The sequence below is a fragment of the Cercospora beticola genome, chromosome 6 (assembly GCF_033473495.1).
Source record: "Cercospora beticola chromosome 6, complete sequence".
Classification (NCBI taxonomy): domain Eukaryota; kingdom Fungi; phylum Ascomycota; class Dothideomycetes; order Mycosphaerellales; family Mycosphaerellaceae; genus Cercospora; species Cercospora beticola.
The window spans coordinates 2,771,079-2,791,391 of NC_088940.1; the positions used below are offsets into that span (position 1 = coordinate 2,771,079).

General features: G+C 49.4%; 4 protein-coding genes across 4 annotated transcripts; 1 reads left to right on the top strand and 3 right to left on the bottom strand.

Moving 5' to 3' along the window:
* Window positions 1-487: 487 nt before the first annotated feature.
* RHO25_010148 (uncharacterized protein) lies at window positions 488-5,063 on the bottom strand (the record flags this gene model as incomplete). The annotated part of the gene is made up of 4 exons (XM_023601664.2): window positions 488-1,291; window positions 2,052-2,780; window positions 2,847-3,133; window positions 3,200-5,063. 4 exons carry the CDS (start codon window positions 5,061-5,063, stop codon window positions 488-490), a joined length of 3,684 nt encoding a protein of 1,227 aa, XP_023453134.1.
* A 966-nt stretch (window positions 5,064-6,029) lies between these two features.
* Window positions 6,030-6,917, bottom strand: RHO25_010149 (uncharacterized protein; the record flags this gene model as incomplete). Its single annotated transcript, XM_023601666.2, has 2 exons — window positions 6,030-6,783; window positions 6,907-6,917. The coding sequence occupies 2 exons, from the start codon at window positions 6,915-6,917 to the stop codon at window positions 6,030-6,032; spliced, it is 765 nt and encodes a 254-aa protein (XP_023453456.1).
* A 2,599-nt stretch (window positions 6,918-9,516) lies between these two features.
* RHO25_010150 (uncharacterized protein) lies at window positions 9,517-10,975 on the top strand (the record flags this gene model as incomplete). Its single annotated transcript, XM_023601667.2, has 3 exons — window positions 9,517-9,708; window positions 9,761-10,324; window positions 10,385-10,975. The coding sequence occupies 3 exons, from the start codon at window positions 9,517-9,519 to the stop codon at window positions 10,973-10,975; spliced, it is 1,347 nt and encodes a 448-aa protein (XP_023453135.1).
* Window positions 10,976-11,720: 745 nt separating this feature from the next.
* Window positions 11,721-13,227, bottom strand: RHO25_010151 (uncharacterized protein; the record flags this gene model as incomplete). Its single annotated transcript, XM_023601668.2, has 2 exons — window positions 11,721-12,618; window positions 12,671-13,227. The coding sequence occupies 2 exons, from the start codon at window positions 13,225-13,227 to the stop codon at window positions 11,721-11,723; spliced, it is 1,455 nt and encodes a 484-aa protein (XP_023453136.1).
* Window positions 13,228-20,313: the final 7,086 nt, after the last annotated feature.

Consider the following 20,313-nt stretch of genomic DNA (forward strand, 5'->3'; position numbering starts at 1 on the left):
TTGAAGCCTTCTCAACCTGACAGTGTCGGCCAGTGTCGGCCGATACCAGAAATTCGTCCTGTATAACGCCATCTTATTCGAAACCAAAGTTGCCGCGCCGATACCGATGCTTCTTCATAATATCACGCGCAAGACCAACCCTTCCGATCCTGTAGTAGCTGACTGGCTTCAATTGCCTGCCTGCTTGCCATTGCTGTTTCTTCTTCCACTCGCTATACGAGAAAACCCAAAAAGCCAACCTCCCACCGCATCTTTCCCAAAGAAGTTGTTGTTGATATCATACCTAGCCAACAGCATACCGCCAACAGCATGCCGCCACCAGCTCCGACTTCCACCTCTACCGCAGCCGGTGTAACGTCCAACAACAAGAACAAACCTCGTCCCCTACTCAAAAATCCAACATCGGATTCTCAAAAGACCTCTTCTCATCCTTCCCCCTCCCTGTCACCTCACTCTCCTTCGTAGCCGAAAAATCCCCAACAAGTCCCTAACTCGTCCTCCTAGGCCGAATCTCCACCAAATCATCCTCCGAACTATCATCATCATCATCATCATCATCATCATCAAGCCCATCATCATGCAACCCCCTAGGCAAATCCCCAAAAGGCGAAGCAGCCCCACTATTCGCCGCCGAATCCAACACCAATTTCCTCTCAACACTCTCCGGCAAATCCCCAATTTCCAAATCCAAATTCACATCCTCAGAATCCTCGTCCGAATCATCATCCAGAGGTTTCCTCACTTGTGCTTCAGTCGTACTAGGTCTCCGTTCCCTTCTCGAAGAACGACGTTTAGTTGAAGAGGAAGATGCAGTATCGAGCCTTCGACTCGAATTCGAAGGCGAAGGACCAGGATCATCGTAATCTCCTCCATCTCTCGTCAAAGTATGATCTCTCCCTGCGTCATCTTCATCGATACTCGAATCGTCATCAGAATCGTTGTCGGAATCGGAATCACTACTACTAAAGAGTCCAGAGAATTTACTCCCGCTCGCACGAGAAACGTGGCCTGCTCCGGAAACAGTTCGAAGGCCTGTGATTTGGAGTCCGTCGAGACTTTTGGTGCTGTCGCTTTGTTCCGGGGAGTTTGAAAGTTCGAGGGGTTCTTCCGGGAGGGTAGAAGCGATTTCGACGGCGGAAGCGTCTGCTGCGTCGGGGTCGTTGTCGAGAGTTTTGTCTTGGTTTTTTTGCGCTAGGCGGGCGGCGAGAGTGCGTCGGGCTCGTGAGGGTGGGATATTGAGGGGTTGGACTGTGCCGGTGGAAGTCTTGTTAGAATCTGGTGATGGCGTGTCCTAAGCGAGAGATGGAATTGTCAGTTTGATGATGCTTGCGAAGATGAATTGCATCTCACATCTGAACATGCCAGTGTAGTGTAGTGCAGTGCAGTGCAGGGGCGTGTGCAGGTGCAGGTGCATGTGCCAGGGTAGGTGTGTGCAAGGTGCTGGAGGATCAAAAGGAATAGGGCAACGAGACAGCACGGATTTTTCATGCATGCCCAATTCAGGCAAAAAAAGAAGCAAGACCACCAATGACCAACCACCCTGCCTCGCAGTAGTATAACGGTCATGGATACGGCATCAAAGCGAAGCTAGTGTGGCTGTCGCGTGACGTCCGGCTCCAAAAGACCGTCGAAATTGTTTTACGAAGGATCGGACCGCAGGTGTCATTTGAACCCAAAAACAGCCACCATCGCGAAGCATCAATCTGCATCCGCTTCGGGTTCCGGCTCTTCTGGACAACTGTACATGTGTAGTCTTGGCTTGCTTCGGTCTTGCTGCCGATGTGTACTTTGTAGACTGGTTGTTTGTGTGTTGGGAACAGGTTGCGAAGTTCTGAGTGTTTGTGTGTGGAAAAGTCGTACAGCCTGTTCGTTGTGGTACAGCAGCCAGCCATTCATCGTATCTCTTAAATGTCCTTCCATTCGCTATGCTCGTCCATCTGTACATCGATAGGAGGATTGAAAATATGCAATAGGGTATGTGCGGGAGAAGTGATCGCGCGCGGAGGGGGTCATCGGTAGTCCATGTCAACGTCAAACGAAAGTTCACCGACCTGTTCATCCTCCGCAAATGCCCTCTGTCTTTCTCTCTCCCGAATGATGGCTTCGTCTTCCATTTCTTCGTCCTCATCACCGTCGCCGAATCCGGAGAGCATGGTTCCGGAGTTAATCTCGAAGCTCTGTCCGACCGAGCCTTCCTGTAACGCCAAACTGTCCTGTGGAGTCATGCTACTGTTGCCGCCGAGTCCTGCATTGGCGAGTGTGTTCTGGGTGTTCGATGAAAAGCCGCCGGAGAGCCCGCCTCCACCCATGCCCATCGACCGAATTCCTATTGCGTTCTCCGGCCGCACTCCACCAAGAACTGCATTGTCCTTGTCTCGCGTTTCCGCAAGCGTGCCTTCCACATACACGACCCAAGGCTCTCTGCTAACACGCTCTGTGATAGCCGGGTCTAGTTCCTCAGTCCCAATCTTATTGCCGAACTTGCACACTTCCTCGGCTATCAATGTCAGATGGCCCATGTAGCCCAACCGCATGCCCTTATGCTTCTGCGATTCGTCTGAGGCGGCTTGCCCATCTAGTATGCGGTCTGTGATGTCTTTGCCGGATGCAAGTCCAATCTCCTCTGCGGTCTTGCTATCTGGTCCTCGAGCTGGAGAGAAAAGGTCGAATGCCAAAGTTCGGTTGTAACCGCGGTCCAGCGTGCCGTTGAAGACTTGTTGTACAACATCATATACCACGTTATGCAAAAAGTTGTTCCACGGAAAACGGAAAAAGAAGTCCTAGAATAGTGGAATAAGTTTGCTGCAAAGGACACTCGTCAGTCGGAAGATGGAAAGGACACTCACAAGTATGGTTGGCACGACCTGGTGCTCCACGAATTTAATTTTGAGCAAATCGCCCACAACGGGGCTGCCATCAAGCTCAGTATCATAGGGCGCGCGTTCGCCATTTGACAATGTGCTCGGCGCTCGCGCATGCAAGGTCGCTGTGCTTTGCTCAATGTCTTGTGAGCTTTCACTGTTCGATGGTGTGGGCTCATTCTGACTTGCGGCTGGTGTCTTGTTAACAAAAAGTGGCGCAGGCTTCTCGGCTGCGCGAGCCAGCTCTCGCTCGAGTTCTGAAGGGGCGTCATCTGAAGGCATGCTCAGTGATTGCTCTGATAGGAACTGCTGATACAGTTGGCGCGCATTCTGCTTACCCTTGTCCTCCTCTGGCTCCTCGCCAAATTCGGACATCACGGTATCTTCGTCCACGTCCAGGTTGTTGAGTCGATCCGTCGCTTCTGCAGTCGTTGGTGAGTCCACAGAGTGCGTGGGCGGAGGGTCAAAATGGGGAGGTGGTTGCTTTGGAGGCGATGCGGCGTTCTTCTTGGGCGATAGCGGCTGTGGAATGGCGCTGGGGCTCATGGGCGACTGAGGCGACTGGTTTTGAGGATCAGAGGGATCGCGCTTCACCACCTTCTCTAGTTTTGGTAGGTCACTGTGAGTCGTATCATCGATCTTTTCGCTCAGATCGTCGAAAGTGACCTCGTCGGGGAAGTCTTCCGAGGGCGCATTGACCTTTTCAAATCCGTCCTCGTCCGAGGCATTCTGCACTTCCAGCTTACGAATCTCCTCTGGTTTCTCATCGAGGTCGTCGTCGCTGGGCCGTTCCGCATGATGGAATCCGTGGGAATCGACGCTACTGCCAAACTCGTCATGAGACATGTCTGGCGTAGGACTCTGACGTACGCGTGGAGTCGCAAGCTTTCCTTCTGCCTTGAGCCTGTTGCGCTCCGCATCACGTTTTGAAACTTCGTCTTCGGCGCCGCGTTCGTTCAGGAGGCCCATATTGCTGCAATGAAGCAATTCAGCCATGAGTTCGCACGTCTTGAACCGATCGAAGCCCAGGGGTTGAATCTTCCGTCCGAATGCAGCCTTGAGCTCTGGTTTCTGGGCATTGGGCGACCGAATCAGATGCATGAAGTCTGGTACGTGGGTCGCGAACTTGCGAAGAAGAGTGCCGAGATAGATGGGATCTGATGTCTTCGGCTCTGGGCCCACTTGATTGTCCAAATCGTAGTCTGAGTTGTTCTTTCGAATGACTTCAATCACAATGCCAACACCCACTGTCAACGGATTTCCGCCCTTCAGCATGCCGTCAATCAGCGTCTGAATGCATGGCTCAGACACCAATTGCCGTGTGAGCTCGTTCGGGCCGATGACCGACTGGTCCTGTGTTGTGGCATTCGCGGATATCGTGATGATCGCTTTCAGGAAGTCGCCTGCAGAGGTCTGAGTCGCACCATTATGCTGATCTGAGAGGTATCCGAGTAGAAGGGGGATTAGATTCTGCTGCTGTAGCCAGTCCACAATTCCCTGTCCGCCCTCGTGCTTCTCCAGTGAAATTATCTTGAGCAGCAAGTCCATGACCATGGGGCAGTCAACGTGCTCCAGCATTGAAGGAACAATGCCCTCGAGATTCTTAAAAAAGTCGAGCATTTCCTCCGTCTTTTTATCCAGTAGCGCTTCGTTGACTTTGGTGAAGTAGCCGGCTTGTAGAGGGTCCAGCGGCGCAGGACGCTTCACATACTGCCAGAATTCGCGCAGATGATCACGCTGCTCCAGCAAGGCTTCACTGATAGACCAGACCTCGGAAGACAGCACCTCGCACGCGACGTAGGCATACTTTTTCCGCTGTGCTTCCCTCTTCTCCTGCTCCGTCTCGCCATCGGCGCCCGTTTTGTTCACGGACTTTGATCGCGCTCGGTTCTTTCCTTTAAAGAAGGATATGCCTGAACTCTTCTCCTCCTCGCCTGGAGATTTGGGCGTACCGGGTGTGGTCTCTTTCTGCTCGCCCGTGGCTTCTGCATCTTCCTCCGACTTAGGCTCCGCGATGACATAGGCAAGTAGCTTCTTGAGGCGCTCTTCGTCCCGCAGAAACTCAATCAGCTTGCTATTCTGCTGCTTCAGCTCTTGGATCAAGTCGCTCTCGTCCAGCAGTTCCTCGAGGGTGACATCTTGCTTGTCGAGGATGGTGTCAATGGTGCTTATGTTGGCATATCCGCCAAAGCGCCAAAACATGGCTGCGCGCTATGAGACGCCGTGCTGGCGGTCGAGCACAGCGCGGGGATGGTGCGATGTGGGTGCGCAGCAGGGTCGGTGCAGCGGAGGACGGTGGTGGATATCATGCGTCTGCCGGCGCGAGTGGGAGTGCACGGCGGAGGGGGGTAGGATCAGGCCGTGGACTGCTGCAGCCGGCGCCGTCGCTACTGCCGCTGCTGCTGTGTCACGGCTGGTGGGTGGGCGGTGATGGCTTCTGCTGCTGCGGAGACCGGGACCGGCCAATGCTCTCGGCGATGGAGCGTGCGAGCGGGCGGTCGGTGCGTGCAAAGCGGCAGAGTGGTGGTGGAGGTCGGATGGGATCTGTGCAGACAGCGCCTGTGGGACTGTAGGAGTAGACTAGTTCTAGCGTAGCGCCAACTATGATGTCGAGGCCGACTTTGATCGCGTGGGCCGTCCGTTTCACCTCGACTCCAACAACAACACCTGACAACTACATGTACTCTACAGTTCTATTCCGCCTGACGCGCTCTTCTCCACGAGGACATATGCGCACAAGCACAAGCGCGATGCGACGGGTCAGCGCGACGTGTTCTCCAGCCGTCCTCGGCCCTCGAGGCTGTCGTTCCCCGAGCAGCGGCGGCATCTGCAGCCCTTCTCGTGCCCTTCCGACCTTTCTCGTCTTTGGTACGACGCATGGTTATCACATGAAGCAGCAGACATAAATCCTCACCTTCGCCTACTCGTGCTTATTCTCTGCTGGCTTACTCATTTGAGACGACATCTGAATACATCTTCATATGCCAACCTCAACTAATGCTTCGGCACAGGCTGCCGTGTCTCACATATATTTATTGTAGATACCAAAATCTACCGCTTGTTGCTGAACGCTGGACCAAAACCATCATCTTACCAATACATATTTCATCAGCTCCAAGTCGTTACTGCCGTTCGTATGCTCATCATATTCTCCACGATGCACATCCATCATGACCTTCTTTCTCTCTCCGCAGCCCACTCAGCCTCATCACGCAATGTCGCCATCTGCGCTTCCTCATAACCCGGCGGCGGCTCATTCGGTGGACTCGTATCACTTGCATGACCCATTTGCACTCCACTGTCCCGTTGTTGCTGCAAAACAGGACTTTGCGCGATGCCCATCGCCGTGGGCGCCATAAGTGGAGCATCGCTCTGTTCTGAATATGCTGGCAGGTCCTCAAGCGGTACCGTTGAGACATCGACTCCTCCGTTCATTGCCGATCTGGACGTCCCCGCGCCTCCACTCGCTCGCTGCGTCTCCGCTGCCTGCTGCAACCGCTCCCGCATCCGCTCATAATGTGTGTGGAAATCGAACGCGCCGTTGTCGTTGAACTTCAGGTTCAGCTCCAACACTCCCGTGCTGGGTATAGGTATGCCTCCACCAGGAACAGGTTGTACTAATGCTTGCCAGCCATTCGCACCAAACCAAGGCATCGTGACGTGGGAGTCGTGGAGGCTGAGGATGGGGCTTGCGAAGCTCTTGAAGTCAGCCGTCGGCTTGTCGGGCAGGTATATCACTCTCGAGTTCGTGAGGAATATTTGTCCATTCGTATGTGTGAGGGAGTATGGCTTTTGCTGCTTCCCAGGATAGTGTTTCGGCGTTTCGATCGACAGTTGGACCCGTTTCGGTGTTGTGTGGACGAGCTGCTCGCCGGGTAAAGGTGTGAATGGGGTGTTCGAATCATTCGAGGTCATGACCCAGCTGCGAATATATTTGTTAACAGCTTGTCTCTTCGATGATCGATGCTCTGTAGGCATAGCTCTTGCCGTGGCTTGCAGCCTAACGTGTACGCCAGACGCGACCAGAAGAGGCGTGAGAACTTACTTGATAGACATGGTGGGCGATTGGTGCAGCTATAAGTCAGCTACCTTCAACGTATGGGGTCGTATGTGGCCTGCACTTCTTCTACCGGGTCGACTGTAGGGAGAGTTGCACCATGGACTTGCGCCGGGCTTGTTGGAATGACTTAAGGTTGCACACCTGCGAGATCCCGCGCCTTGGATGCACGTCACCGTCGCGACCAATCAGAGCAACTTGGGTTTTGTGATACGGCGCTCCAAAGCTGTGAGTATGCAGCGTGGAGATGCGAGTTGTGAAAACGACAAGAAGCCGTGTCGACATCATCCCACCACTAGCTCACTGACATGTGCTTCATAACGAATGAGGAAGCGACGTTGCCGCCAAAAAGTCCGTGCACCTGCCCAGATCCAGTCCCGCCTTCCATCCTGTGCTTCCATCTACTTCCAGCATTCTTCTCGCCTCTCTCGTCACGCATCAACAACTTGCTCCTACCAACGCGCACAATTTATCTTGAGCGCAGTGCCATATTTCATGAGACGTGTGGCAACTTCTCGACAATGCAGAAAGGAGCACTGAAACATGATTCATCAAGTCTGGGCACTAGCCAATGATTTCAACCATCCTGCGCAGAGGAAATGTCCCAGCCGCGCAAACCCAACATGCCTGGCCTGTCGGTCAGCTACAAAGCTACCCATGACAAGCCTGGTGATGAGGAAATGTCCTTCCATCCTGGACCTTCATGAGTAAAGCAGTCCTCAGGGATGGGAAGGCGGTCCGAGTCATCACTGGGAGATCGTTACTGTACATCTATGCTTCTCTGCCAAGGAGGCCCGCCAGGTCTGCGAGATCTAGATGGCCGCGGGTTTTACTGACATTCACATGGAAGCTAGCAATACCGAAGACTACAGCCACGCGATGGTCCATGTGTCTTCGTCCGCTGCGCCAGCTCTCGCCAATTCTGGCGAGCCCAATGGCCGGTAGGTATGCAGTGGCGGGTAAGAAGAGGGCGAGAAAACTTCGAAAGCATCTTGAAGATTGCATCGGGCTAGGAGGTACCAGCTCAACCAGACTGCGCCGATGGCTCGAGCCTGCACGTACAGCCATCCCCAGGGGAATCTCAGCAGTTTCGTCGACAAAATTTCGAGCGAATGCAATTCTATCGGATCTTGCCAGATTTCAGACAACGGGCTTTGTCAAGTGACTGGTGTACAACACTGGAGCCTGGAGGCGACGGGTCAATTGCACTCTGGCCGGCCGTACCTGTCCACAGTGTCCTTGATGGAAAGCAAGATCGAGATTACAGTGCCATGCGTGTGCAGAAGCGGGCCTGCACAATGCTTGATTCCAGCTACCTGGGCAATGTGCCATGACGGCGAATGCGATTTCCAATGGAGGCATTTGCTTGTGATGGCCATGATTCGTGAAGCTCTTAGAAGGAGCGAGGCATGCCGCATGTCGTGTACTTGGTGGTTGTATCTCGCACCGAGCTACGCGGCTACGCCCTCGTTTCTGACGAGTGATCGGCGCCACTTCTGCCACTGGTGGAAACAGACTACGCCACACCAAATGCAGGGGTTGTGTAGTTGTGGATTGTGGGGACGGGAGACTTCGATAGTCCCCCCAATGTGCAAGGTCTGTCTATTGACGCCCGCACCACCGCAGCAAAAAGTCGCGAAGTCATATATTGTTCGCATGTTCAAGCATCTCGCCAGTCGTACAGATTGCAGCTACAACATGCGATTCCTGCGAACGGCATGCAGCCAGGATCTTGACGTTTGAGATAAGTTTGACCTGCTTCGAATAGGTGCGAATCGCGTTTCATCATCTGGTTGTTGGATACTCGAGCATGCAGAAGAGACCCAGGGCGGCAGTCTGAAGAACATGCTTCCGCCTGCAACCCAAGGGGCGCATGTTCCACTTTATCTCCATTTTGGGCGCAGTCCGACGATCCATCGGCCCTCGCTGCGCTTACAGTTCACGTCCGACTCGAAGCCGCCAATAGCGGGCGCTTAACTCAACCTCAAACGAGCAACATGCAGAAACGAGATTCGTCTTGTTTGCAACACATGCACGGATGAGGGATGGTTTCGGCATTGGCATCCCAGTCCATCTGGCGTCTGGGGAGCAGTTGTGTAGCCGCGGGATGGTCACGTATTTACCCATTTTCACATGCGCGCCCACTTGGAAGAGAGAAGGTCCAACCTAGACTTGATTCCCAAAGTCAAAGATACCATCAAACTAACCTGACCCACGGCATCACGCACGCAACAACCTCGGTCTTTCAATGAAACGTGAAGAGACGACGAGCATAAGCACCACTCGATCCAACGCCTTTCGTTAAGGGCTGGAATTGCACGCGCAACAAACCTGCCTGCTGCCGACGCCGAGTCAATGAACGACCAAGGCATGAACCGCGCCCTTCAGACCTCTGTATAGACCGAAGGATCGACATATACTTTCTCATTCGCATTGCGCCTAGCTCGAAAAAGCGTAGTTCATTGCAAACCTGCATGCACGCGAGAAGGTCTTTAATACTCCGGTACTTGCTACTACCTTGTTGCTGCTCGCTCCGTCAGACTTTGGACTCTCCCGCCTTCCATTGATGATCGCGGACGGTCTCGATGGGGCAACACAATGCCGGGGAACATCATCAACCTCACACCGGCCGACATTGCCAAATGGCCAACTCCAAACTATGATGATCCCCCTCGTCGACACTGGATGCCTCCATATGCGGCCATACTGTGTGGTGTCGCAACATTAATGGTCGCCACCCGATTATGGATCCGATCCAGGAAGCATGCTGGCGGTCTTGGGCTTGACGATGTACGCTCAGCAATGCCTTGAATTCATTTCATATCAGACTAACGTACAACAGGTCCTTCTGGTCTGCGGATGGCTTGGCCTCGTGTGGTTCACAGCACTGGGCATCATCAACTCCGAAGTGTACTTGACATCACGGCATATGTGGGACATTCCGATGGTAACCTACGAGAACATCGCGCTCGTCACCTGGATCGCCGAACTCGCCTTTCTAATCTGCTCTTGCTTCACTAAAGTCTCGGTCCTAATGTTCTATCGCCGACTCGTGGACCATACAGTTTCCAAGTACTGGATCTGGACTGTCATTTGCGCCATCTCGTTCACTATATCATATTCATTGGCCTTCATACTGGTCCTTATCTTCAACTGTTCACCAACGGAAGCCTATTGGAAGGCCTTTAATCCAAGCTGGACGGCACAGTATACTTGTGTCGATACGACTATTGTTAATTTACTGGCTGGGATAATGTCCATCATCAGTGATTTGTATTCTGTCATTCTGCCATGTCTCATGACAAGGCACTTACTTCTGCCCAAGGCGCAGAAGCTCGGACTTTTCTTCGTCTTTTCACTGGGCCTGCTCGCAGTTGTCGCCAGCTCCGTGCGAACTTACTGGTTGGTACGTATGATCAGAATACCAGAACCTGCCCAACGGAAGTGCGCCGCTGACTTGATATAGTACAAAGTCGGACACTCCAGCGACGTGTCGACCAGCATATTCTACGTCTTCGTCTGGGCGCAACTCGAGCTCAGTCTTGGAATCATGTGCACAGCACTGCCGTCACTGCGCGTACTCTTCCGAGAATACGTTAGCAGCCCTTTGAAAAGATCTCGATTCGGAGGTACTTTCTCTTCGAGTCGAAGCCGCCGAATGTCTGACGAAGTTCGAATCATACAAGGACAAGGCATTACAGGAATCTCCAGCGCGGATCTCGAAAACCAACAAGTTCACTACAGTGCCAAACATACACCGACATCTTCAACATCGACCTGCGCTGATGACGCTGTCGTGAAAGCTGATGATCAAGAGACAATGCGAGCTTCCTGGACAGAGGGCATTCCCTATCTCGTGACGACGCCAGAGCAATACGAAACATACAATCTACGTAACATGGAGAAGTACAGAAAATCTACGCATACCCGAGATGGATCAAGGAGCACAAAAGCGCAGTCTGGATTATCTCGCAAGGAAATCAATGTTACGGAGAGAATGTCGTCGGACAAAGAGATCGACAGCGCGGAGAGGAGCTGGTTCGACAGTAAAGACTAGAACAGATTTGGTGCTAAGTTCGCACCACATTATGATTGATGAAGTTAATGGCTCCACGATACGACAGAGGAGAAAGAACAGGAAGAAAACCACCCCACTGGTGCCACGATCGAAATCGGATTTATTCCACATCTCCCCGGTCCCGTCTGCGGTAGATGTGAGTCGGGCTGTCCAACACGGTGGCGCTCGACACATCCAGGCTCGGAAGGCTTTAGATTGAGCACCAACAATGAACGACAACGCGAATTGGGGCATTTGCCGAAAATTATCAAGGGGGTAAAAAGACTGAGAAATGCCGTGGGGAAAATGAAATGCGAGATCGATAGCATCGCAAGAGACGATGTATTGGCGTGGGTAGTAGACAAAATTTCGAAAAGACACCTGCTGAGAGAAGCATTTCAATCGAATCCCAGGCACGTCCTTTTTGGGCTATGAAACAACCCTAACCTGCCACTCCTGTGACAAGCCATCTAGGAAGCTGCAAGCGCGATTCTCTAAAACTGTGCCTATGTCCGGACCCTTGGTGGGCATGCGCGACGGCAATCTTCTGTGTCCAATAGTTCAGATGGGTTCAATGGGCAGGAGGCTGTTGTAGCAAAGCGGCTGCTCAAACTGAGCTTCTTTCGACGGCCTGTTGTGCGAAGATGTCGTTGCTCAGAGAGCAAGACTGAGCTGACGTATCACGTATGCATGCAGAGCCTGTCGACTTTCTCATAATGGCGAATATTGAAGGCATTTCGCCTTCTCAACCTCCAAACCCTCCTGCAAATCCTCCATGCCCATGATCGGAACCAGCATGATGTCCGCCGTGATCATGGCCAGAAACAGCCTGCTCGTAAGACGGCACTTGTGCAGAGCCTTCTGCAGCATCTTCTGCAAAGTCACCTGCATTGTTGGAACGACTAGCTTCTTGGTACGAGGGCAAAGCATCAGGGTCGTCCTCCATATCAATTGGCCTCGATACGTCGAGTTCCAGCGGCGGATGTATCGTCAAGGGAACATCTCTACTTGTTGAAAGTTGTTGTGAGCCGACAGTAAATTGGCTGGCTATCCGCAATTTGTAGGTTCGGCTGATGTTGCGGAAGGTGAAAGTTGTGGATACCCAGCTGAGCACTCCGATGTCGATTGCTTTGGTCATGCCATCTTCACGAGAGAATGGTCTTGCGGATGAGAAGGTGGCTTCTTTTGTCTTGACTATCTTGAGCGGTGCTGGTTGTATCCCGGTCGTGTGCGCGATGAGCGAGATTGTGCACTTGTCTAAGAAGACATCTGGGTTGGTTCTGGTGGTGCTCGTTTCGTCGGGCTCAATGGTAATTGCGAATGATAAAGGTTGACCAATGTACGCATGCAGAGGGATGCCAATGAAGTTTGCGTCGAAGACAAACTTTGGTGGATCGACCGGCTTGAGAAATGCTTTGGTCTTGCTGCGAAGTCCGTGAGGCTGCTCATATGCGGGTCGCAAACTATCGTTCTGCACAGTAAATCGTTGTGACGCATCACTCGTCAGCGTCTGGTCTCTTTGAGCGATTGCTGTCGGCACTCGTGGCTGATCGTAGAATACGGGAGCTCCGCCCGAAGCTGCGTCTGCGTTTACGATTTCGACATCGATACCTGGCATTCGGACCCGAGCTTCCACTGTATATCTGCTTCCAGTGAGTACTCATATCCTGCGTGGGCTGTCAAGACTTTACTTACTGCACCTTGATTGCTGGTTTGGTGACCGTATGCAGATTTGTAGATCCAAAAGTACCCCATGAATGCGAATTGTGCAGTACTTCGAGCGTAGGAGGCAACGGCCCCGTTTCTACACTCGACACTCGTTCTCGGAAGTTCCAGATCCCGTCGCCATCTTGCACCGCAGCTACAGCAGTGTTGGTCACGGGAGCCGCGAGGGCGGGAAACTTTATGCTGAAGTGGAGCACTTCTTCAGCATCTGCAGGAGCTCGGAAGGGTCCGTCATGAATTGTGACGACCTCTTTGCAGAGTCGAAATATCTCCCCTCGGCTTTCGGCTTCGTGATGTATACGGGCCTCTCCTTTGAGGACGATATCGACTTGCAGTGGACCAAATAGCTCGGCGTTCAAGGGACTGTTGATCCCTCGGAGGAGTGGTAGATGTTTCAGCAACACATTGCCGCTGACGGGGAAGTCATTTCCATAGTGAATCCGCCTTGGACTTTCGAGCACAAGCTTGTGGTGTAGTCCTCCGAGCTTTGCGTGGTGGATGTGAGGAATACGACTAGATTGGGTCATCGTGACTGTCTGTGCATGATGTCGTTGTTTGGGAAGTCAGAGGATATGTAAATTGGGCCTTCTCCCAGCATGTGATATCAGAAGCGGTTTCGCGAAGTAGCCCTGCAGGATTGGCGTGAGGCGCGGCGGCCTAGCTTCGTGGAAGGATGCACTAATCACACTGAACACCACCAGTGTCACGAGGATTATGGCGCAGCAGACGAAAGCTGGAATGTTCAGGGCATGTTGTGAGGCCGCTACCTAACAGGCTAGTAGAGCGTATCGGCAATTCGTGTGACCGCAGCACGGATCTGCCAAACGCGCCATGGACTTACACGATAGATGGTTCTGTATATGAGTTGAGACCATTTCGCCAGGAGAGGCTGAGCGATGCACAGCCGACAGCCGATGTTGTCATTCCGTCATGCCTGAGGCAGCAATTCCGGTCGACGTGAAATGACATGAAACTCTCTCCTCTCCTTCTCCATTCATCCACGACTCAACGAACATATCATGTTGCCCGCATTGTCATCAACACGTCGCACAAGAACAGCGGATACAGGCTTCGCCAGTGGGCCCCGGCATGTTCGCTGGGAACATGGGTGGCTCACGATACAGCCCGCTCAGTCTGCCTCTCAACATTCTGTGATGAGGAAGCTTCTCCAGGCTCGAGTTCGGCGACCGACTTGCGCAGAAGATTCAATCGTACAACTGGCACCGTCATCCTCGCCTTGGTTATATGCTCCTGAGTCACTTTCGTACATTTGCATGGCGCACAAACTCTTCTCCGTTCGGACTTTTTCCGATGCAATTGTTACTCCAAATACCGGGTTGTTCTGGCTGTACCAGGTGATGAGCTGGAAAGCTTTGACAAGCATTCGTCCGGCTCTTGCAGCTGTGTGAAGTGAGTTTTGTTTCTTGAACTAAAGTGTCTGAGTGTGGCGGAAAAAGGTGCCAGCTGCGTAATGGTCGAATCTAGGCAAGACGGCTAAAACTTCGCCGCAGCTCACCTTTGAGCCGGATTCACTGCTGGAGCATAATTGAGCGCCATGCGAGTCTTGGATACTAAGCAAGCAGGCATCAATAGTTAACTCACGCTTCCATGAAAAGACCGCTGTATGCTGGAGAAACTACATGTGATCAGCATATCTAGTGATCTAACCATTCAACAAAACCGAATTGGGTCCGTCGGCGCGATGACTATCCCTGATGGTCAGCTATATATGTGTATTGCAACTTCTCCGACTTCAGCGATGGGTCGCTAGAAGGATACCAAAATTCACCCATTCACCAGATTGGATGATATGGACTCTCCAGCATTGGCTAACATACATGGTCACGAGGTCGACTGCAATACAAGGACGTGTGGCGACCAGGGACAACGGTTGCGAGCATCTTGCGATATTTGCGGCAGCCTCAAGATACGATGCAGCAAAGAAATGAAGGGTTGTGAGCGCTGTCGGAAGAAAGGACTCATCTGCACATACAGCCCCTCTAGGCGCACTGGGAGGCCCTCAAAAAGCCGACATGGTCGCCAGGGCAGCCAAGAAAGCAGTTAGACAATCGCAAGTACCCTCACCAGCTACGCCACCCACTAGCACGATCAGTGATATGTCCGACTCGGCCAAAGAAATGACATCGGAGTACGATGCTATACTTCATTCACTCTTCGAGCCAGGCATGATGGACGTCTCAACCATGTCTTCAAATCATACCGATCCGCCGGACTGGAGCCCAATTCTTCGATCTGAAAATGATCTCAGCGCTCAATCTGGAACTGGATCTGATCTGTGCTCGGAGATGGTCGATGTGCAGCGCGAGGGTAGACAGACGGCGCATCCGAGATCCGAGATACCAAGCCAGTCGAACATGGTGCCCGTGGTGCAGTTGCAGATGGCAGGAATCACGCCAAGACAAGCACATGACAGTGAAGACTGCATCTGCGTCCTACTTCGTCTCATTTCCAGGTTGCACTTACCGGATCCCTCCTGCGCAAATACTGAGTGCAGCAAGCAGCAGCAACATTCTACGCAGTTGGAGCACTGCTCAAGCTTCAGCTCTGCTTCGTCGACGCTCTCGTCTAACGCACTTGACACAATCCTTCTCATCATCCGCGAGTCCATGCACGCACTTGAGTCTGCTCTCTCTTGCAATTGCTCGCATGACAACTCGCTTATGGCATTTTGCAATGTCCTCACAGAAAAGATCATCTGGTGGTACAGACGCATAATCGAAACGAGAGAAACGAGCGGAATTGCTCACAGTGAATGCGGGAGGGCGAACCCCACTACGATGTCCCTGGGACAATACACCCTACAGCCCGAGCAGCAACAGATCATCGTGCAATGTATAATATTGATCGATATGGAGTCGCGACTTCTACCAATTCTGGCGAGACTCCGGAATGTGTCTACGGCGGAGTCGGGGAACAGTGCAGATGATTTGATCGTGCGCTGCAATGCTTCATCGTTGCAGTAAAACCATTCCGGGTTTATGACGGTGCTTGGGCGTTTGTTCGTGACCTAGACCTCGCTGGCAGGGAGAGTGCTGAACGCACAGACTTCTACACATCCACCTGAAGATAAGCCTAGCTCTTGGGTGCGAGACCGCCATTGATTCAACTTCCGTCCGGCCAACCTCCGCTTTGCTTTTTTCAACTCCGGCCCGGATCATCCACAATATGTGTTCCGCGCATGCGTCTTACTTCGTGCATTGACCAGCCGCTGCACTCTAGGACATCTCGTTCGCGATGCTTTCAGAGGCTCCGCCTATCTCAATTGTCTCTTAATTGCACTCTCGGTTCCCGATGTCTTCCCTCTTCTGCATATCTTCAGCGGCCTCGCCTCTGTATAGCGATATGTTCTGTGGTCACGGGAAAATCGGGTCAGCGACAAATGCTTCTTACATGGTTGTAGCCTGCAATACTCTAAGTCCGTACCCGAACATAGTGGCTTGGTGAGCCTCGCCTGCGCCCCTGGCTTCACTTCTTAACAAGCTTTCGTATTCTCATGCTTAGAGCAAGAAGTAAGCCCAAACTAGGCAAAGCCTCGATCATATGTTCGCTCGCTTATCAATGTCTTGCTTTCGGACGCCTCTGGATGATGGACCATCATGCCGGGTCCGTCTTGAGGATGACCAGAACTGCCGACTTCTTGCAAGAGAAGCCCCGCGAGCTCGTCTCCACAGTCGCCGAGCCCGCATCTATTCGTGGCATCGACAACCTGGATGAACGTGGCAGTCAGTTCAAAAAATTTCTTCCGGCATGTAGACACGGTTTTCGCCGAATCACCAGGCAATCGCATCGACCTCCGTGCAAGCTATCGTTATGTAGTTTGACACGCTCCCACTTTACGATCGTACATTCGTCGGAACGATCTGTCGACGGCACATAGTCCCTGCTTGGACTCACGTCTTGCTGCTGCTGCTGCGGACAGCAATGAGAGCCCTGTCAACGCTACTTTGATCTATGAGATCCTAGATCCTGCGATTGATTAGTATACACCAGCATGATGTCTCTTCCATCTGCCTATCGGACAGCTTTGCAAGCCTAGACCCTAAGACTAGGGACGATGCCAACGCATGCTTAACAGTATAATCTTCTGCAAGCTTTCCACGGGATGCGACATCGTATTATGCGTGCAGCAGCATGTGTTCAATGCACCCGCGCCGAGCTGACCCGCAAGGCACTTTTCGCCAGGACTGCCCTGCTTACACAAAGCTTATGCGTTGCACAGTCCAAATTTAGCTGGAGTTTCCAGGAAAGATTTTCCAGAACTGCCGCATTGAGGGCTTGCGGCCAGGACAGTTAAGATATTAAGACTAAGGTGAGTGGGAGAGACAGATCACAAACTCGACTACAACTTCGATCAAAAATTCACTACCTATTGCTGTTACCCAATCCGTCCATTGCACAAACCCTGCCAAACGCACCAATGCGTCTCGATATTCTCCTTCTCGGACTCCTATGCTTCGCACTCGGAGGAAGCATAGTGGCGCGCTCTACGCCGGATATCGATGCTGGTTGCACGATCTGCTACAAGCCAACTGATGCCGCGTGGCAAAAATGGGTCACCGACACAAATGCTATTCCTGTTGAATTGTATTCTCGTAGGCACTTATCGGATAGGTATAACGTAGTAGAAGTAGAGATAATAAGTAGGAACTAACCGAGTTAATTGTGTTATTTAGTTATAGGTTATATCTTACTCCTAAGATAGGTATTAGCTAGGTTATATAACCTAGTATTATATAACCTATATTATCTAATCCTAATCTCTAAAGTATCTCTTAGAATATCTAACTAGACTATACTTTCTAATACTTCTACTTAGACTAGATAGTCTTCTATCTATATTCCTATATTTAAATCTATCTCTAAATTATAATTACTTATTAGATATAGTAAGCTACTTCTTCTATAGTATAACTCCTAGGCTTAGTTTTATATATACTATAGTATCTCTAATACTATAATATATATCTTTTATTAATTATCTTAAGGTCTAGAGTTTAATTTATAGTTAGAGTAGAGATTCTTTTACTTTTCTTTATATAAGCTAGAGTTATCTTATAAACTCCTAAAACTATAGCCTATTCTTTAGTTTAGTTAGACTATTAGTAACTATCTCTTTTATTAGAATATATTCTACTATAACTTTCCTCTACTACTAGAGATATTTAATATAGTTATATATAATATTAATATATTTAGATCTTTTATAGATATATATATTCTTAATAAGAGTTAAAGCTATCTAATTATCTCCTATAATTTATACTAGCTTTAGTTCTCTTACTATATTATAATATACTTTTATAGTTAGTTAGAATAGGTATTCTTCTACTAACTCTATATAGTCTATCTCTTTTAAGAGTACTACTAGGAACTAAGATTACTTTATATATATATTTATAGCTATATACTTAGCTTCTATTATTAATATTATAATAGAAATATAAACGCGCCCTAGCAGGCGACGACGACGACGACGGGAGGCCTCGAGGCCTCCTAATACGCAATAATACCCCCCGACCGACACCGCGACGCCGCGAGCGGAGAAGGAAGCCTAGGAGGAGGAGGTTACGACTCTAACTCCTAGGCGGCCTAAATTAGCCCGTAACTACCTCTCTCTAGCTAACAAGGCCAGAAAACAACTACTAATACTAATACTCTAAAATAAACAATCTAAAAGAACCTAAAAATACTTATAGAACAGATCTAGAGTTACCTCGATATCTAGATAACCCTTTCTCCCTCCCTAACTCTCCTCCTTCTCTAATAGGCCTAATAGGCCCTCCTCTACCTCGCCCTCTGCTAGGAAGAGTCCTAGACTCTCTAAGCTATCTAGAAAACCCTCTAGAGCCGCCTAATACCTACTGCTACTACCTCTAAAATATAGGCCTAGATAGCCTAATTTGAATATATAATACTAAGGCTCTAGCCTTAGGTATCTATAACTATCTTAGTAAGGATAGGAAACTAAGAAGAAAGGGAGATAGTAAAGAAGATAAGCTATAAAGAGCTTAGAAGGAAACTAGGAGTATAGCAGTTTAAAGCTATATAAAAACTCCTAAGTAGAGACTTTAAAGTTATCCTCTATAGAGAAGGAGAGAAAAGTAGGCTAGAGAAGGACTAATCCTAGCTTAAAGCTATATACCTAGAGGCCTAGGTAGAGATACTAAGCACCTAGGTAATTATATATAGTATTAAGATATCCTAGAAGCTAGAAGATATAAATAGCTAGGTCTAGCTCGACTAAGATAACCTTACCTAGTTCCTAGAAAGGCTTAAAATTAGGAAGGCCTTTTAGCTTAAGAACTAGAGGGTAAGAGAAGAGACTAACTTCTTATTAGTAGTAATAGTAGTATAGGATAGACAGACTATAAGGGAAATATATAGGAGAGGTATTACAATTAGGTTAATATAGTATATAGTCGAACTATACTACCTATAGCAGAGGATTATATAATACCTTAAGTATAATAGCTTTAGGTATATTACTACCTACTATAAAGCTATAGAACAAATATATAGAAACTATATAGGGAAGTATAGGACAGATAGCTATAAGGAGAAGAAAACTAAATACTATAACTATAAGGGAGACTATAAGGTATAGTCTCTCTAATATAGCTATAAAGCTACTATAAAGGCTAAAGTAAGAGTATTCTTAGAGTAGTTTAAAAAGTAATAGGAGGCAGCCTTAGGCCTAATATAAGGAGATAGTACTATAGAACTCCTAATCCTTAAGAGAAAAGCTCTACTAGCTAAGCCTCTATAGAGGGATATTAGATATAAAGGTAGGCCCCTAGGTACTATAGTAGTAGTAATAGCTAGTAGGAGGCAAGTAAGCAAGCTCTACTTCCCGCCTATATAGGAGAATAAGGATACCTAAGGAGTTATAAGTACCCTCTAGGAAGATATAGATATTAACCTAATTAAGCTCCTCTCCTAAGAATCCTAAGAATCCTATAAGTAGCTAAACCCTAACAATCTACTAATATAATATTAATAGGTTAAATACTACTTAAACCCTACTACTAGATAGCTAAGCTATAGATAAGGCTATAGTAATAGTACTATAAGAACTATAGCTTAATACTATAAATAGTAGGACTAAGGCTAAGAAAGGATACTCTATAATCCTCCTACCCTAGTAGAACCTAAGAGTAGTAATACTTATATTAGACAAAGTTAGAACTAATAACTAGAAACTACTCTTCTATAATATAGGTAACTTAGTAACTATCTAAGTCTAGATACCTATAGGAACTATCTCTATCTATAACTACTATAACCTCTTAGAGCTAATAAGCTATAGATAAGAAGGGACTATCCCTATACTCTAAGAAGTACTATTACAAACCCTAGAGGATACAAAAGCAAGCTATATAGTAGTAGGAGACTTTAACCTCTACTATCTAAAATAGAGGGGAAATATAACCTAAACCTAATATACTATAGTAGACAAGCTTATTAAAACAATTATAGAAGCCTAACTATAGCTAGCTCTAGAGCTAGGGACAATTATATAGGAAAGATATATAGCTAGCTACTAAATACTAGACCTAGTCTTTATTAGCCTCTCCCTCTAAAACCTAATCTAA